Source organism: Lynx canadensis, chromosome E2 (assembly GCF_007474595.2).
Source record: "Lynx canadensis isolate LIC74 chromosome E2, mLynCan4.pri.v2, whole genome shotgun sequence".
NCBI classification, from domain to species: domain Eukaryota; kingdom Metazoa; phylum Chordata; class Mammalia; order Carnivora; family Felidae; genus Lynx; species Lynx canadensis.
Window position 1 is genome coordinate 47928801 of NC_044317.1, and position 18074 is coordinate 47946874.

The 18074-nt window shown below is 52.4% G+C and overlaps 1 protein-coding gene across 1 annotated transcript; it reads right to left on the reverse strand.

Annotated features, from left to right (window-relative positions):
- Nucleotides 1-1685: 1685 nt before the first annotated feature.
- Nucleotides 1686-13727, reverse strand: LOC115502481 (cytochrome P450 2F5). Its single transcript, XM_030297890.1, has 10 exons — nucleotides 13669-13727; nucleotides 12288-12479; nucleotides 12027-12189; nucleotides 8905-9054; nucleotides 6148-6308; nucleotides 5654-5830; nucleotides 5134-5275; nucleotides 4103-4290; nucleotides 3370-3511; nucleotides 1686-1882 (listed from the first exon to the last, which is right to left on the reverse strand). Exons 2-10 carry the CDS (start codon nucleotides 12477-12479, stop codon nucleotides 1701-1703), a joined length of 1497 nt encoding a protein of 498 aa, XP_030153750.1. The 5' UTR covers nucleotides 13669-13727; the 3' UTR covers nucleotides 1686-1700.
- Between the last annotated feature and the right edge of the window lie 4347 nt (nucleotides 13728-18074).

Genomic DNA, 18074 nt, shown 5'->3' on the forward strand with positions numbered 1-18074 from the left:
CATGAGTAGGGGAGGGGCAGAGAGAGAGGGAGAGAGAGAATCCCAAGCAGGCTCTGCACTGTCAGTGCAGAACCTGACTCAGGGTGCGATCTCATGAACCTCAAGATCATGCCCTGAGCCGAAGTCGGATGCTTCACTGCCTCAGCCACCCAGGCGCCCCTCTATCTCTGTTTTAGCATCTCCTGTCTTCCTTCTCTCTGAGCATCTGTCCACTGTCTCTCTGTCTCACTCCTGGTCTTTGGTTTTCATGATCTCTCCCATCTGTCTCTGCATCTCTTGGTCTCTCCTGTCTCTCTCCAACTCTTTTTCAGTATTTCCATGTGTTTCTCTTTGCTGTTGTCTCACCATCTTTCTTTCTTGGGACCTCTGAGTCTCTCCCTCTCTCTCTCCACCTCTGTGTCCCTGCCTGGGCCCTTGGGGCAGACTCTTGTTGGCCTGTGGTGGGAACAGCATGGGGATTAAGGAGCCGACGCCTATGGGTGTGGGGACCGCCTGTAAGTCTCAGCAGAGTGTGTTGTGTCCTAGCTTCTGGATGGCCTTGGGGAGGCCCCATTTAGGGTACGGTCACCTAAGCCACCTCCGCCCATGGCTGGGGGGCCACCGCCCCTCTGACTCTGGCTCCTTGGAGCTTAAGATGCCTGCCTACTCATTGAGAAAAGCTTCTGTCAGCAGGATGTCAGCCTAACAAGCCCAGTCTCAGGTTGGGAGGCCCCATGCCTGGGACTGCTATCCCTACCCCAAAGGGATACATTGCAAGACAAGGGAACAGTCTTTCAGGCTTCCTGGTGCCTCCCTTCCCCCCTTCATTGCCCTTCTCTGGCTTTCTCTGGCCATTTCTGGTTCTTTCTTTGTCTCTCTCTCTCCTCTCTGTCTCCCCATTTCTCCGTCCCTGTACCCCTCTGCATTGCTCTGTGTCTCTGACTTGGGAGGTGGAGGGGACCAGCGTTGGAGTCTGCATCCTGACCCCAGCTCTGTCGCCCTCCGGCCGTGTGATCTTGGCCAAGGCATTTCATCTCTCTGAGTCTCTAAAAGTGTAACATGCTGCTTTGCCTCACAGGGAGATTTAAACGGGGCCTTAGAGTGAATAGGAAGCACTGTGTAAGTCTGAGTAATTGTTATTTCTCAGTCTCTGTGTGTCTATCGCTCAGTCTCTCATGTTCTCCCTGCTTATATCTCCACCTTTGTACCGCATCTCTGGGCCGACCGCATCCTTATGTCTCTAGACTGCTGTCTTTTTCTCTGCCTCTGTGTCGTCAGGCCTCACAGCCCTTATTACCCTGGGAAACAATTTCTCCCAGTTTTTAGCCACTCTAAGGGTGACGGTAGAACCGGTCACTTTGGTGTCTCCTTTCTCTGCAGCCAGACATTCCTTCCCCCCATCCTGGGGGACGGTCCTATAATTCAGCTCAGGCAGTTGGAATCTTTTACAATTTACTAGAAAATGATTCAAACGGCCCCCAAGAGGGCGCGCAATAGGAACGAGGCAAGCACTTCCCCTTCCCTTTGCGCTTCTCTGCTTCTGGGGGGCGCCGACCAGGTCGAGATGGGGGCGCGGACGGACCGGTAGGCGGCAGGCTCAGGTGCGGGGAAGCGAGTGTGACAGCGAGAGGGATCACGGGCACAGTTGGAACGAGAAGAGGACGGCGCCAGCCCCACGGCGGGCCTCCCGGCTCCCTGGCGGATCTGGAAGGGCCGCGGCGTCAGCGCGCGCGCAGGCACACCTGGAAAGGCCGCGGTAAGTTGCCGAGCCCGGAGCTGAGCGGCGTCAGGTCGATGTCCTCGGGCGCCCCCAGCGGCTGCAGCGAGAAGTTCTGTAGGATGGCGGTGAGGTAGAGGAAGAGCTCCATGCGCGCCAGCGACTCGCCCAGGCACACTCGGCGACCTGCGGGGGTGGGGAGGTGGCCCAGGAGCGGTGAGATGAGACGGGGTGAGGGGCTCCGGTCCCAAATTCTCGGAGAAAAACATATGAAGCTAATGGTTGGAGACGTCACAGACCCACCCATCTAAAGATCTGTAAAGGTGCTTTAAGTCCGGGACCAAGAAGGATCTGGCCGACGATACAAGGGCGAGTTCCCGGGTTCCAATCCCGACTCTGCAGTTACGAGTTCTGTGATCTTGGGCAAGCCAGTTTCTGGGTATGTAGAATGGGGATGATAAAAAGTGAAATGAGGGGCGCCTGGGTGGCTCAGTCGGTTGAGCGGCCACTTGGGCTCAGGTCATGATCTCGCGGTCCGTGAGTTCGAGGCCCGCGTCGGGCTCTGTGCTGACAGCTCAGAGCCTGGAGCCTGCTTCGGATTCTGTGTCTCCCTCTCTCTGACCCTCCCCCCCTTCATGCTCTGTCTCTCTCTGTCTCAAAAATAAATAAACGTTTAAAAAAAAAGTGAAATGAAATAAAATGGGGATGATAATAGTACCTCATTAGAGTGTTGTGAATGGTAAATTCAGGTAAAGAAATGAGAATATGATGCCATGTAGGTCATTGCATGTCATAGGCTACTCTAGGCAGTATACTGATGTTAAGTTAATCCTCATAATAATTCCAAGAGGTGGGCCTTATCATTCTCCACTTTATAGACGTGGAAGTTGAGGCACAGAGAGGTGAAGTAACATATTCCAGGCCGTTATAGCTGGGGGATGACTGAGCTGGGGTCTGGCTGTAAAACCTAACTCTTAGCCACCACTCTAATAGGTCTTCTTAAAAGTTTTGCCTGGCACAGAGTAGACAATATGTAAGTGGCTTATTATTATTCCTCCTCCCTCCTTTTTATTTCTGCTACTGGGTTGAACAGGAAAGATATTTTTTCGGCAGGATAAAGACCAAAGCCAAAGAAAACTAGAACTGCTCACCTGCGCCACCCAGTGGCTGACGGTGACCCCCTCCCAAGTTGAATTAATATCCTGCCTCCCCTCTTCCCTTCGCAAGGATTTTAGTCATTATCCGCCTATAGGAACAGAGTTCGGAGTGAGAACATGAGGATGCGGTGGGATGAAGAAGTGAGAGGGTTTGAGAGTGGAGTTAGGACGGAAGAAAAAAAAAAAGGTGTCGGGGGGGGGGGCGGTGGGGGGAGGGGGGCGGTGCGTCTGGGTGGCTGAGTCCGTGAAGCATCCGGCTCTTAATTTCGGCTCAGATCATGATCTGGGGGTTGGTGAGACTGAGTCCCAAGTCTGGCTCTGCGCTGGCAGAGGGGAGCCTGCTTAGGATTCTCTCTCACCGTCACTCCCTGCCCTTCCCCTGCTCGTGCCCTGTCTCTCTCTCTCTCAAAATAAAAAAAAATTTAAAAAAAAAAAAAAGAAAAAAAAAAGGACTGAGGAATGTAGGTAGGAATATGGGGCCCCAAAGACCCTGACTCTTGCCCCTGTGGTTCTCACCGGCTGAGAAGGGCATGAAGGCAGGGCTCTTCTTGAAGGACTGATTGGCATCCAGAAAATGCTCAGGGTTGAATTCCTGGGGCGTCAGGAACTGGCTGGGATCATAGTGGACTGTATTAAGGAGGGTGATGACATCCGTGCCCTGTGTGAGTAGGGAGGCAGAATCAGTGGGGTAGAAAATCTGGGAGATTCTCAAGCTAAAACTTCTGTTTGACCGGGCTGGAGGTCCCAGGGACTTGAGAAGGCGATGTGAAGCGTAGGACTCCATCAGGGATTCAGGAAATGTGTGTCACTGTCTGGGGTCCCAAGTGGGTGCTGGAAGCTGTGTGCACAGGGATGGGGGATACCTCCCCTTGTCAGAGCAGGTTTGGGGTTTCTGGGAAGAGGGAGAGGTCTCAGAACAGTGCTTAGGCACAGGGGACCCCCAGGATGAAGTCTTAGAGCCTGGGGATGCTGGAGAGGGGTTAGGGAACCTGTCATGGGGAAGAGATCTGGAGTTCAGGGTCAGGATCCAGTCCATTTCAGTACCGAATAGGGTCTTGGGAAGGGGCTGAGGCTCTGCATTTAAGAGCCTCAGATGTCTGTTGCTGGGGCTTGGGATGCCAGTCGCTAAGGCCCAGGGTACTGATTGCTAGGGCCTGGGATCCTCCTTGCTAGAGCCCCGGAAGCCATTAGCAAATCTGGGATGCCTCTTCTAGTGGGCCAGCTGTCCATTGCCAGATGCCCAGCACACCTTGGGTATCTGGAAGCCGCGAAAGGCTGTGTCCCGGGTGACGCGGTGCGGCAAGTTCATGGGGATGACGTCTGCGAAGCGCTGCACCTCGTGGATCACCGCATCTGTATAAGGCATGGCCGCTCGGTCCTCCAGCGCCGGCAGCCGCTCCCGTCCCACAACGCTGTCGATCTCCTCCTGTACGCGGGCTGCAGGTGGAGAGGGGAGCCTAGTCGGGGGTACCAGAGGGCTCGACTGGGCTGGGGAGAGGGGTATGCTTGTGTGGGCGGGGTCCAGCCCCTGCTTCCCAGTAGGAGAGCCGCTGCAGAGGTCCCTGTGGGGGTTAGCGGGGGCCACGGAGGGAAGGGTTGGTTTGAGAGTTGTAGGTGAGGACGAAAATTTGTTTGGTGCAAGGGCTCCTAGGGGCGGGGTTGGGCGGGAGGGGCTTAGGGGCTGCCTGGAGTCCAGGTCCCCGATGGGAGGACCTGGCCCGCTGGGGGGTGGGTCGAGTGGGTGAGCTGTGCGTAAGCTCCGAGAGATCCCGGATGCGGCAGGCGGCGTAGACCCTAATAGACTGTGCCGGAGGCCAGGGTTCCGGGATCTGCCCAGAGGCGGGGTTTGGGCGAGATGGGGTCGCAGACCGTGCTGTGTGGGCAGGTGGTCAGACTTTGTGGGTCAGACTGATGGTTCCTGGCTGGCCCTGCGGCTGAGGCTCAGGGCCAGGCTCTAGGCGGACTGGGAGATCCCGGCTCCGAGGCCGGACGCGTGCTGGGTGGTCAGGGTCAGAGGTGGGCCGCAAAGCAAGACCATGAGGGCGGGGTCCGGGGTCCGGGGTCCGGCAAGCTGTGTGGACCGCGGGAACCGTGTGGGTGGGCTGGGCCTCCGTGTGGGTTTGTGGGTTTGGCTGTGGGTCCCGGGCGTAAGCCGGAGGATTGGGCTGTCTCGCATGCTGGGCAGGGCTTCGAGGCGAGCGAGCTGAGTGAGGCCCGTGGGGCACGCATGCGGAGCGGGTGTGGCCCTTGGCGCTGTGGGCAGGCTTGGGGCGCGCGCACCTTGCACTTTTGGGTACTTCATGAGCACAAGGAAGGCGTGGCGCAGCGTGGTGCCCACGGTCTCGGTGCCCCCAAAGAGCAGGTTATGCGTGGTCATCAGCAGGGTATCCATGTGGAAGTGGCTGTGCGGGTCTTGCTTCTCCTGCGGAGGTTGAGGGGCGGGGATATGAGCCTGGGCCAGGAGATCCCGCCCGGACACTGACCACAGGCTCAGCTCTGCACAACTCCTGTTGGGTGTCAGCTCAGTCCCTCCTCTGTTTAACTTTCTTTCGGTCGGGGAAGCTGGGGAGTGCGTAAGGGCCGGCTAGAGAAAATCTCAGCCGCAGGGCCCACAATTAACAGAGCCTCAGGGACTTCTTAATGAGCTGTTAATCGGGGCGGGCCGTGGCCCCCAGTGGCTCTGGGCTCCCGCCCGGGAGGCAGGGAGATCATTCTCAAACCCGCTCAACCCGGGATCCTCGTTGGCTTGAGGCTGGGGCAGCAGGTCAGATCAGGGATGAGACTTCCAGGCCGGGCTTACTTGTGCCATCTTGCTGAGGAAGCAATCGATGAAGTCGCGGGGAGAGCCGGGGTCGAGGGAGTCCTGGTGGTCGCGGACGCTGCGGGCGATGAGGTCCTTCATGCGCCCGAAGTTCCGGAAAAGGCGTCGGTGCGGCCCAGGTAACCAGTCCAGGACGCTTGGAAAGACGTTGTACAACTGGGGGTGGGGGGAGGGTCGGAGGGGTTTGGAGGATCAGGCAGTGTGTGGGGGGCAGAGGCCGGTGAGGTCAGGGCGGAGCAGGTAGGCACGGGCGGGCGGAGTCTTGAGGGTCAGTTAGGTTCTGGAGAGGCCGAGGTGGAGCGGGGACTCTGTGGCAACTCGGTGGAGAGAGTGACCTTAGGCTAGGCGGGGTGGGGCCAGACGGGAAAGGGCGGGGCCAGACAGGGTCAAGCGCACCTCTTCCCCGCCCGCTGTTTCGCCTATGTCCCAGGACGAACCCCAACCCTGTACCCCCGCCAACTAGGCCTCCTGACCTCTCCCCAGGGGGTGCTCATGATTTGGAAGTTGTCATTGATGAGGCGGATAATGGTGAGCAGACGTTCATCGTCGTAGTCAAAGCGGCTGCCGAAGATCACAGAGCAGATGATGTTCGACACTGAGCGGCTGAGCACGAACGTGGGGTCGAAGGGCTTGCCTGAGGGTCAGGGGCAGAATGAGTCAAGGGACACATTGTGCAACACACCGGATTCCTGAATGGCAGTACAACGAGGCAAGGTCACTTGGAGCACAAAACAAGTGCTCGTTGGCCACCCAGCATGCGTCATAAACAACCGCAAGAGTACCTGGCAACGCAGAACCCACAAGGCCCTGCGGCACATCCACACCACCACCAAGCAACGGAACAGGCTCCTCTTCGCCATCCGACCCGCAGCACGCACCACGCAAGACAACCCACGCAATAAACAACACAACACAATACTACGCCAGCGCCTGACAACACTACAGCCTCAGCCAGCAGTGACACAGCGACACAACCCCTAACACCCAGTGGTCTGACCACTGAAGGGATCACAGAAAATAGCCCATTGGCCATGCCACACAGCACGGCCCAGAAAACTGAGTCTGGAGGTAGATAGATACAGTTTGGACTTGGCCTTGGCTTCTTAATCTCTGTGTGACCTGGATAAACTGACTTCCCTTCTCTGAACCTCAGCTTTCTCGTCTGTAAAATGGGCTTGGTGACAGTCTTCTCCTCATGGGGCTGGTGGAAGGAGTTGGAAGGGTGGCTGGGTAAGGGCCTGGCCCATCCTGAGCCTGTATAAGCCGGGGTGCTGTGGTAGGCTGAATAATGCCCTGCCCCTCCCCAAATGTCCACGTCCTAATCTCTAAGAGCCTGTGAACCTGTGATTAAATTAAGGAGTTTGAGATGGGGAGATTATTCTCTGGCTTATCCGAGTGGATCTAATGTAATTACAATGGAGGCGGAAGGGTCTGAGTAAGAAAAGGTGATGTGATGATGGAGAGGGAGAGTGAGGGAGGAGGGAGAGAGAGAGAGAGAGAAATACAGATATTGGGAGATGCTGTGTTGCTGGCTTTGAAGAAGAGGGGAAGGGACCACGAGGTCAGGAACGTGGGTGGCCTCTAGAGGCTGGAAAAGGCAAGGAAATGGATTTTCCCCTAGAGTTTCCAGGAGTCAGCTCTGCCCACCCGTTTTAGTTTTAGACTTCGGATTCCAGAACTGTAAGAGAATAAATGTGTGCTGCTTTAAGTCACTAAGTTTGCGGCTTTTTTTTTTTTTTTTAAATAGCAGCTAACAGGAAACTAAGGCAGTTATTCCTTTACTTACATCCCATCATTCCAACCCTGCAGCATCATTTTTTTTTTTTTTTTCCTGTCAAAAGCCAGCAAGATTTGGAGATCAGGGTAGAGGGCTGTCTGCCTCTCTGTGTTTTAGTTTCTTCTCCTGTAAAATGGGGTTTAAAATAGGACTCCTGCTTAGGTTTGGGTGATTGTTCAAGGAGGTAATATACACGAAATTCTTGGAACAGTGCTGGCCCATGGTAGGCACCATGTAAGTGTCTTTATTCTTTTTTTTTTTTTTTTTTTTTTTTTTTTTTTTTTTTTTTTTTAAATTTTTTTTTCAACGTTTATTTGTTTTTGGGACAGAGAGAGACAGAGCATGAACAGGCGAGGGGCAGAGAGAGAGGGAGACACAGAATCGGAAACAGGCTCCAGGCTCTGAGCCATCAGCCCAGAGCCCGACGCGGGGCTCGAACTCACGGACCGCGAGATCGTGACCTGGCTGAAGTCGGACGCTTAACCGACTGCGCCACCCAGGCGCCCCAAGTGTCTTTATTCTTAACTCTCTTTTTTTTTTTTTTTCATGGGTGGGCAGTTTTGAGCTGGGTTTTACACCCCAGCTCTGCCACTTCCTGGGCACATGACTTAACCTTTCTGGGCCTGAGGTTCATCACTTGTAATAGCTTCCTAGGGTTTCAGGGGACGTGGGATGTGTTCATATGTGTGAAGAGTTTAGTACAGCCCCTGGTCTCAGGAAGTACTCAGTAAACGGGCATTCATGTGCAAAGTGTGGACCTTGGTGTCGGCAAGAACCGGGTTTAAACCTTTGCTTCTCCACTGACTAGCTTGATCATTTCAAGACAGTTGGTTGATCTCTATGCCTCTGTTTCCTCCTCTGCAAAATGGATCGTTCTGAGGCTCCGGGGGCTTATGCACGAAAGTGTGCTTAACACAGGGCCCCCATAAGTGGTGTGGTGTCAAGAGTATCATCATCATGGGGCGCCTGGGGGGCTCAGTTGGTTGGGCGTCCGACTTTAGCTCAGGTCATGATTTCACAGTTTGTGAGTTCGAGCCCTGTGTCGGGCTCTGTGCTGACAGCTCAGAGCCTGGAGCCTGCTGTGGATTATGTGTCTCTTTCTCTCTCTGTCCCACCCCTGCTTGCGCTCTGTCTCTCTCAAAAATGAATAAATGTTAAAAAAAAAAAAGTATCATCATCATCATCATCACCATCCACCACAATGATACACACTGCATTCAGAATACCACGCAGGGACAGCACAACGGAACAACCACCACATAACCCGTCTTGCTGCCGCACCTCAAAGAACATAGCACCTGGAGCTGACCCACCTCCAGGGGGCACCACTCTCACCGTGGGCCAAGTGAGGAGCCTCCAGCAGTTTTAAGTTCACGCCCACACTCTCTGGCAGTCCTGATGACTAAGTAAGATGGATGTGAGTTAGGCGTATCAGCTGCGTTCGAGGACCAACCTTCAGTTTTCCGTAGCTCCGCCAGCAGGAAGCGGCCTTCCTCCAGGATCCGCTCCTCGATGCTCTTCTTACCCATCCCGAAGTTCCGCAGAATCTGGATGGAGAACCTCCTCAGGGCCTTCCACCGGTCCCCATTGGAGAAGGCGAGGCCTGGCGAGAAGGGGAGAGGCCAGCTCTACCGATGGCTTATTTCCAAGACCGTCGCCACCTGAGTCCCCTTTCCCGGTGTCTTCTGGGGGAGAGACTCAGAGTGTGGAATCTACCCCCTCCCAGGAAGCCCTTCCTAACCCTCCAGGCCAGGTCAGGTGCCTTCTCTGAGGTTCCCTAGGGCCATGGGCTTCCTCACCATAGTCCTGATCTCTCTGTTTCCCTCATCACAGACCTGATCACTCTAGACCATCACTGTCTGGCCATGGGGCTATCTCCTTCTCTACGCTGTGAAGATGGGGGGTGGAGGGGCTGTCTTGGTCACCACCTTGTCCCTAGCATTGTCCAGCGCCGGCCTTACCACACAGGAGGTGCTGGTGATTGCTTATTAATTAATGAAAGCACAAACGAGGGAGAAAAGCAAGAGAAATAAACATTAGGACCTCGTCTAGGAACCTTCTTTCCCTGGACTCGGGGTCTTTGCACAGGCTAGTCCTTCCAGAACACTCTTCAACATCTGTCTGCTCCTGAATGGTGGTCCTCATCTTTTAAGTCTCAGCTTAGAGGTCCCTTCCTCCGCGATGCCCTTGCTGACCCTCCCTTGGCTGGCTCAGGCGCTTGCCGCTGGTCTCCTACAGCTCCCCATTCCAGCCCTGACTACGCTAGGTGGTCATAATTTGGTGATGGGGCTACAATAGGATAAGGTCTCCCGATGTGTTTGTCTCTGGTTTCCCTGGAGCAAGCAGAGAACTAGAAGCGAAAGAAGAAAAAACGACGCTGATTGCCTTGCACCGTCTGCCTTATCTCATTGACTTGGAGCAAACAGTTTTCTCATCCCAGCCAACTCAGGGTCAGAGAGAGGAAGCCACTTGTCCAAAGGCACACACCCAGGAAGCAGCAGAACCCTGTTGTTATCCTTTGTACTATGTAAGGAAGAACTAGTAACAGATAAAATATATCCAGATGGTTTCTGTGTGGCAAGTAGAAAGAAACCGCTACTGTCTCCACTTCCTTGCACCTGGCGTACCTGGACGGGTGAGGTCATCAGACCAAGACCGGGAAGGGGACACGAAGGTGGAATGTGTACTCAATGCGCTGGGTTTTTGTTTGTTTGTTTTAAAGCTTATTTTGAGAGAGAGGGAGAGGGGAGAGAGAGAGAGAGAGAGAAAGAGAGAGAGAGAGAGAGAGAGAGAGAGAGAGAGACTCCCAAGCAGGCTCCATATGCCATCACCGCAGAGCCCGATGTGGGGCTTGATCTCACCAACAGTGAGATCATGACCTGAGCTGAAATCAAGAGTTGGATGCTTAATCCACTGAGCCACCCAGGTGCCCCTGTTCTTGCTTTCAACTAGAGCTCTTTGCTTCCAAATCCTGGAGCAGCTGGTACCCACCTAGTGAAGGGGACAGGAGGAGCCCCAGGGGTTCTTTAGGGGGAGAAGGATAGTTGAGGATGCAGGTCTCCAGGATCCCCGTTTCAATCAGAGCAACTTTCTGCCAATCTTATCTCTTTCTCCCCCTCCCTTTCCCTTGTCATTTATTGGCTTTTTTCATGTCTATGGCTTTCTCTGAATAAAAGATTTATGTTAAAAAAAAAAAAGAAGAAAGAAAGAAACAGGGTGCCTGGGTGGCTCAGTCGGTTAAGCGTCCAGATTTGGTTCCGATCATGATCTCATGGTTCATGGCTTTGAGCCCCGCGTTGGGCTCTGTGCTGATAGCTCGGAGCCTGGAGGCTGCTTTAGATTCTGTGTCTCCCTCTCCCTCTATCCCTCCCCTGCTCACACTCTGTCTCTTTCTCTCAAAAATAAAATAAACATTAAAAAAATTTTTAAGAAAAAAAAAAGAAAGAAAACCCGGAAGACTAGGTGATTTCCAAACCTAAGGAGGACAGGGTATTGAGATAGGAGAGGTTTGGAGTTGATGTGAGTTGTTGGCTAGGTGGGATGGACCTGGGTTTGGATTGGGATGGGATGACAATGGGGGAGGAGGAGGGATTATGGGGTTGATGATAAATTGAGGTTGCTGATGGGAATGGAGGTGTATAGAATGGAAAAGACTGGTAGATTGGGCTTGAGGTTAGCTTGGGGCTGGGTGGATATGTGCTGGGGTTAGTTTTGGTGATGGCGGTTTGATTAGGGTTGAAAATGAAACTGGGAACGAGCAACTTCAATGGGTGATTGGGATAGAAGATAGGGCTGGGGCTGGGGAGAAAAATAATGGTGGAGTTCAGTTTGATGGTCAAGATGGGGTTGATAACAGATTTTTTTTTTTAATTTTTTTTTCAACGTTTATTTATTTTTGGGACAGAGAGAGACAGAGCACGAACGGGGGAGGGGCAGAGAGAGAGGGAGACACAGAATCGGAAACAGGCTCCAGGCTCCGAGCCATCAGCCCAGAGCCTGACGCGGGGCTCGAACTCACGGACCGCGAGATCGTGACCTGGCTGAAGTCGGAAGCTTAACCGACTGCGCCACCCAGGCGCCCCTGATAACAGATTTTAATGTGGGGTTTGGGAGAGGGTTCATAATGGGAATGGAGGTTGGAGGGAGATGAAGTCAGTGTTGCAGGTAATGATGAAAGTTGAGGTTGGAATGGGGAACATGGAGGTAGGGTTGACGAGGACTGGCTTGAGGTGGACAATGTGGGCTGGGCCAGATAATTTGGCCACTTGACTGAGATGGAGATTTGATAATGTGGTTAGGCTAGAGATAGGGATTGGGATGAGAATGGGGCTGGAGTTGGACGCAGGTGGGAGATTGGTGTGGAAGTGCATTTCAAAATGGTGGTGGGATTTGGGGATGGGGAAGGTGGAACTGAGTCTACCTAGACTAGCACTGTCTGGCTCCATCCCAGCTGGTGTCATTGGTGAGATCGGTAGCCCTGAGTGTCACCAAAATTGGGAGGACAGTCCCCTACCCTTATCCCCTCCCTCAATGTGGAGTGAGCTGGAGAGGGGAGAAGATGGGGAGCAGGCTTACCATTGCCCTTAGTGAAGTTGAGAAAGGTGGGGTAGTCACCACGGCCACTAAAATCGTCCCCTTGGTCCACAAGGGCCTCCTTCACGGTTTGGTACCCGCTGAGGACCACTACGCGTCTGGGCCCCAGGTACACTGTGTACACCGAGCCATAGACCTTGCTCAGCTGAGGGTAGGAAAACAGACGTCATGGGGGGGAGGGTCTGGGACCCTGGGACCCCTCCCCCTGTTCCTCCCTTCTCACCCAACCCTAGGTCCTTGCACCTTGGTAAGAGAAGTCAGCATGTCTTGGGAGCGCAGCTGCAGCAGGTTTCCCAGGAGTGGGAGAGGCCTAGGGCCTGGGGGCAGCTGGCTCTTGCCCCTTGAACTGAGCATCAGGAACACACAGGTGAGAGCCAGGAGCAGGAGCAAGATGGCTGTGCTCATACTGTCTATGGTGAAAGCAGCCGCAGACATCTGGGGAGCGAAGTGGGAGAGCATAGGACCCGCAGGGCCAGGGAGGGAGCAAGATCCCTTCACTCTGCAGCTCCTGGGACTTGCCTCCCCCACACCCTGGAAATGGGGGCAGAAGAAAAGAAGGAAGGAGGGGCACCTGGGTGTTTCGGCTGGTTAGACATTGGACTCTTGATTTCTGCTCAGGTCATGATCTCGTGGTTCCCTGAGTTTGAGCCCCGCCTTGGGATCCTCTCTCTCCCTATCTCTCTGCCCCTCCCCTGCTTGGGCTATCTCTCTAAATAAATAAATAAATAAATAAATGTTAAAAAAAAAAGAGAGAGAGAGAAGGGAGGAGATAGGCAGGGAGAGGGAACAACCAAGGCCTGAGGGGACAGAAGTGAGGGGTGGGGACAGAGAAGGAAAAAAAGGGCATGGAGACCAGGAGAAAACAGAGGCAGAGGCAGTCAAAATGCAGAGAGACCGACAGCAAGAGAGACGGCAACAGAACAGAGACCGATGGAGAGATGGAGACAGAGAGACAGAGATACACATGGAGATAATGAGGTATTTGGAAAAACCAAGTAAGATATAGGAATATCTAAAGATGTCTCTCTGTCATCTGTCTGTCTGTCATCATCTGCCGTCTATCATGAGATTGACTCATGCAGAGAGTGATTAGAGATAGAGACACGCAAGGACAGAGACAGACAAATCAAAGCACAGAGCTAGAGACAGACAGAAGAGAGGCGGACAGACAGACACACACTTCCTGAGAGACTTAGAGATGGGCACTGAAAGGTAGAGAAAGGGCAAGAGAGAGACAGACACACACACACACACACAGAACATTAGACAGACACCTAGAAACAGAGGCCAAGACAGACTGAGACAGAGAAGGGGGCAGAATCAGATAGAAAAGAATCAGGGGTTCTGACCCCATGGGCTCAGGGTTCATTCCACAGATGCCACCCGCTGGGTAAAGAAGCCAGTGATCAAGACCCAGTGCCCAGCCTACTGTGAGGTCTAAAACATTTGTCCTATGAATGAACAGAGCCAGAGAGAGCCCCAGAAACACAGGCCCAGAGACCCTGAGAACCCTCAGAAGAGGAAAAGGGAGATCCTGGCCAATCATAGTGACAAGGAAATGAAGCCGATGACCCCGCTCTTGAGAGCCACCCTCCTTCTCTGTGACCCGCACTTGGCCCTTTACCTGCTGAACTTCTAGGACGGCTGAGATATGATCTGCTCCAGGCGTGTGCCGTGTGGCTCTGTGGCCTGGGGAGAAGGGGGCTGCTCTTAAATCACCTCTGTCCACAGCCCATGCCCCTCCACACCCAGTTTTCCCAGTGACTTTTAATCCCTTTCACTTTTATACCTTACCTTGGGAGCGGCCCGGGCTTGCAGCCAGTTGGAGTGATGCCTTGGGTGGGTGCCATCCCTTGGGAACCCTCCACTGGCCTCTTTCGGGCTGACCTCAACACCCATTCCTGTGGTCAGTAGTGGCCGTTTTCCCTGGAGTGGGGCAAAATCTCCATTTGTTTGCCATTCGGAGCCCTGAGTCTGGTTTTGGGTTTGACCCGGGGTTTTGGGGCTGGGCAAAATGAGCCAGGGGTGGGCGCAGGGTCTCTTTGGTGTTTTAGGCACTTGGTTCTATTCATCTGGGGTCAAGTTCATTTCTGCCTGTGACTGCATGTGACCTCAGGCAAGTTCCTTTCTGTCCTGGGCTGGAGTTCTCCCATTCTCTGGAGCCTGTTCACAGCCCTCTGGCCATTCTCCGTCTCTTGTGGTTGGTCTCTGAGTTTCGGTATCTGTCTCACTTTGCTTCTGCCTCTGAATCTTTTTTGTCTCTCTTTATGTCTCTGTCTGTCTCATTCTCTCATCCTCTGCATTTCTGAGTCTCTGTCTCTCATCTCTGTTCTGTCTCTAATTCTCCCCGTGCCTTTTCTCTTTCTCTCTGTCTCTCTCTCCCTGTACATCTTTCTCAGCCACCATCTCCTCCTGTCTCCGAGCATCTCTCTTTCTGTCTCTGTCTCTTTCTCTTTCTGTCTCTTTCTCTTTCTGTCCCTTTCTCTTTCTGTCTCACACCTCCATGAGTCAGACTGCAGTGGGCAGGACTGAAGCAGGGGGAAGTTGGAGGAGGGTTTGGGAGGAGGGTTTGGGAGAAGGGTTTGGGAGAAGTGGAGGAGAAAGGACCTCAGATTTGGGTATTTTTTTGGTTTTGTTTAAAAAATTTTTAACATTTATTTATTTTTGAGAGAGACAGAGAAAGAGAGACAGAGAGAGAGAGAGAGAGAGAGAGAGAGAGAGAGACAGAGCATGAGCAGGGGAGGGGCAGAGAGAGAGAGAGGGAGACAGAGAATCTGAAGCAGGCTCCAGGCTCTGAGCTGTCAGCACAGAGCCAGATGCGGGGCTCAAACTCACGAACCGGGAGATCATGACCTGAGCCGAAGTCAGACACTTACCAACTGAGCCACCCAGGCACCCCTTATTTTTTTTTTCCTTTTTAAAGATTTTATTTTTAAGTAATCTCTACACCCAATGTGGGGCTCAAACTCACAACCCTGAGATCAAGAGTTGCACACTCCACTGACCGAGCCAGCTAGGTGCTGCCAGATCTCAGATTTGAATGATTCCCCTGCTGCCTTCTGCCCACATAGTCTTCCCACTATTCTCCTCAGCCCCCACCAGCTATGTCTGCTCTGGGCACCTGCCCCAGTAACTGGCCAGATCAGAAGGGCAGGTTTCAAAAACATGGAGTGAGCCTAGGACTCTAGTGGCAGAAGATAGGATGGGAGAGAGAGCCCCTGAGGTCAAGGGCCTGGGAGGCCAGGTGGAGCTGTGGGTGCCCCCACAGGTGTGTGGGTATACACCATGTTCACCTTTCCCATGGAGGTGGGGGAGGAAGTGCTTGAAGGTCCTGGGGAACTTGACACCCCAGGTCTCAGGCACATGGCCGGGATGAGGGCGGGGCCCATGCTGTTGTTTAAATCTCAGAAAGGTGGGTTAGGGCAGGTCCTGGAAGAAGGCTTAATTATGAGATTATATATCTCTAGTTTCCCTTGGCATCTACACCTACTTCTGGGGGAGGAGGCAGGACTGGATCCATCTGAAGCCCATAACTGACCCTAGAACTGGTTTGAGAGAGTCCCAATGGGACTGCCTCACTAGGGAACGTGGCCTTCATGAGGAGAGCTTTTAAGGGGCTTTGAATTCTTCTTGCAGCCTGACTTGCTTTCCTTGCTACAGAGGAAATGTGGGGGTAGGAAGGGATGTATTGTAGGGTTTCTCAACCTTGGCACTATTGATGTTCGGATGAGATAATTCTTTGTGTGTGTGTGTGTGTGGGTATACTGTGGTGGTAGGATGTTTAGCCATATGTCCTGTCTCTACCCATCGCTCTGATGCTGAAACTGAGGTTAGAGGTTGACCTCTGTGGAAGCTCAACAGTTCTAAGAGGTTCCAGAAGTGGCCTTTCATTCTGCCTATAAGCCATTCTACCTTAAAGGGGGTTCAGGGGAAGGTTACACAGGAGGGGTCAATAAATATGACTCAGAAGAGCTGTGGTTTAGGGTAATTAATGAAGGAAATGATGTTAAAGGGTTTCAGAATTCCCTTTCATTATCTGATCAAAAGCTTTCATGCAGTGGAAAGACACCAAGGAAGATAAAAAATGGCAGATATTTGAAGAGTCTTTTATAAAATCATATATTTGGGGCACCTGGGTGGCTCAGTCTGACTCCTGATTCAGCTCAGTTCAGGATCTGATCTCATGGTTGTGGGATCAAGCCCTGCATCCGGCTCCGTGCTGGGCATGGAGCCTGCTTGGGATTCTTTCTCTCCATCTCCCTCTGCCCCTCCCCTGCTCCTTCTCTAAACAAACAAACAAACAAACAAACAAACAAACAAACAAATTTGAAATGCTTTCAGAAGTGTAGAGACGTTGCAGAGAGTACAAAGATATTTTGCTTCCCCTTCACCTAGCTTCCCCTCATGAGAACCTCTTGCAAGATCATGATACGATGAACACAACTAAGAAATTAACAGAGGCACCTGGGTGGCTCAGTAGGTTAAGCATCCAACTTCGGCTCAGGTCATGATCTCACGGTTGGTGGGTTTGAGCCCCGCATCGGGCTTTGTGCTGATAGCTCGGACCCTGGAGCCTGTTTTGGATTCTGTGTCTTCCTCTCTCTCTGACCCTCCCCTGTTCATGCTCTGTCTCTCTCTGTATCAAAAATAAATAAACGTTAAAAAAAATTAAAAAAATTAAATTAAATTAAAAAGAAATTGGCATTGGTACAACACTACTGGCTACAGACTGTATTTCAGTTTATGTTTTTCCATGAGTGGCCTTTTTCTCTTCCAATATTTCATCTAGAACTTCACATTGTGTTTAGTTTTTTGTGTCTTCTGAGGCTCCTCCAATTTATGAATATTTATAAATTCCCCATTGTGTATTCTTAGAATGCAGATTTTTTGAGGTTTACTTATTTATTTAGGCAATCTCTGCACTCAACGTGGGGCTCGAACTCATGACCCCAAGATCAAGAGTTGCATGCTACCGTGCCACTCCCTCCCCCGACCAAGCCAGACAGGCATCCCCTTAGAATGTAGATTTTTTTAAAAAAATTTTGTTTTACATGGTTTTAGAAGAGGACTTGAGTCAACCAACTGCTTATCTCATAATCAGATCCCCTCATTTTCTGATTCCTTTGAAAATCCAGGGCTGTGTCCTTTGGGAGTCCCCCGTCCTTACTCCCTGACACCCAGCATCCAGGATGGATGTCATACTGGATGACGGTTATGTCAATTCCTCAGCCTTTCATGACCTTGATACTTGAAAAAAGTACCAGTACCTGGTCAGTTAATTTGCAGAATGTGCCTCCCATTCTTTCAGGAAGAGCCGGGGGAGATGTTGGGCTTCACATCTACAAAGTCATCAGCTGCAGAGAATGGAGATGAAGGGCAGCAGACAGAGGGGTAAACAATAGGACTGAACGTTTCAGTAGGAAATTTTTTTTAATGTTTATTTATTTTTGAGACAGAGAGAGACACAGCATGAGCAGGGAAGGGGCAAAGAGAGAGGGAGACACAGAATGTGAAGCAGGCTCCAGGCTCTGAGCTGTCAGCACATAGCCCGACACGGGGCTCGAACTCACGAACTGTGAGATCGTGACCTGAGCCGAAGTCGGGCGCTTAACCGATTGAGCCACCCAGGCGCCCCCTGTAGGAAATTTTTTGTAACTGCCTGGTGTGGGCCCTCACCAGCAACCTTGACTGTCAGAAACTACTGGGTGATTGTGAACTACTAGAGCTGCTGAATGAATAAATGAATGAACCAAGTTTCCTGTCTTATGCTCTCACCTCTAGCTTGGAGGTCAAGGAATAGGGAGAGTTTGGGGAGAGATGTCCTGGCTCAAGTGTCACCATCCCGTGCTGGAAGGGAACACCTCACAGACCCCGAGCTCCTCTGCAATGTCAATGAGACTTGTTTTTCCTTCTTCAGAACCTGGTACCTGGACAGCACGATTCAGCGTTGGAAACCCAGGTGGGCTGCTGTGCTCAGGGGCCACACTGGATTGTTGTGTTGGGGAGTGTGATGGGGACTCCCAAAGGATA

Bases quoted from the DNA above. Each gene is read 5' to 3' on its own strand.
- LOC115502481 (XM_030297890.1), bottom strand. From the start codon at position 12,479: ATGTCTGCGGCTGCTTTCACCATAGACAGTATGAGCACAGCCATCTTG. The intron at 9,055-12,026 runs GTAAGCCTGCTC...CCTTCTCGCCAG, and splicing joins CAACTTCACTAAGGGCAATG to GCCTCGCCTTCTCCAATGGG. The intron at 4,291-5,133 runs GTGCGCGCGCCC...CTCCACCTGCAG, and splicing joins GAAGTACCCAAAAGTGCAAG to CCCGCGTACAGGAGGAGATC.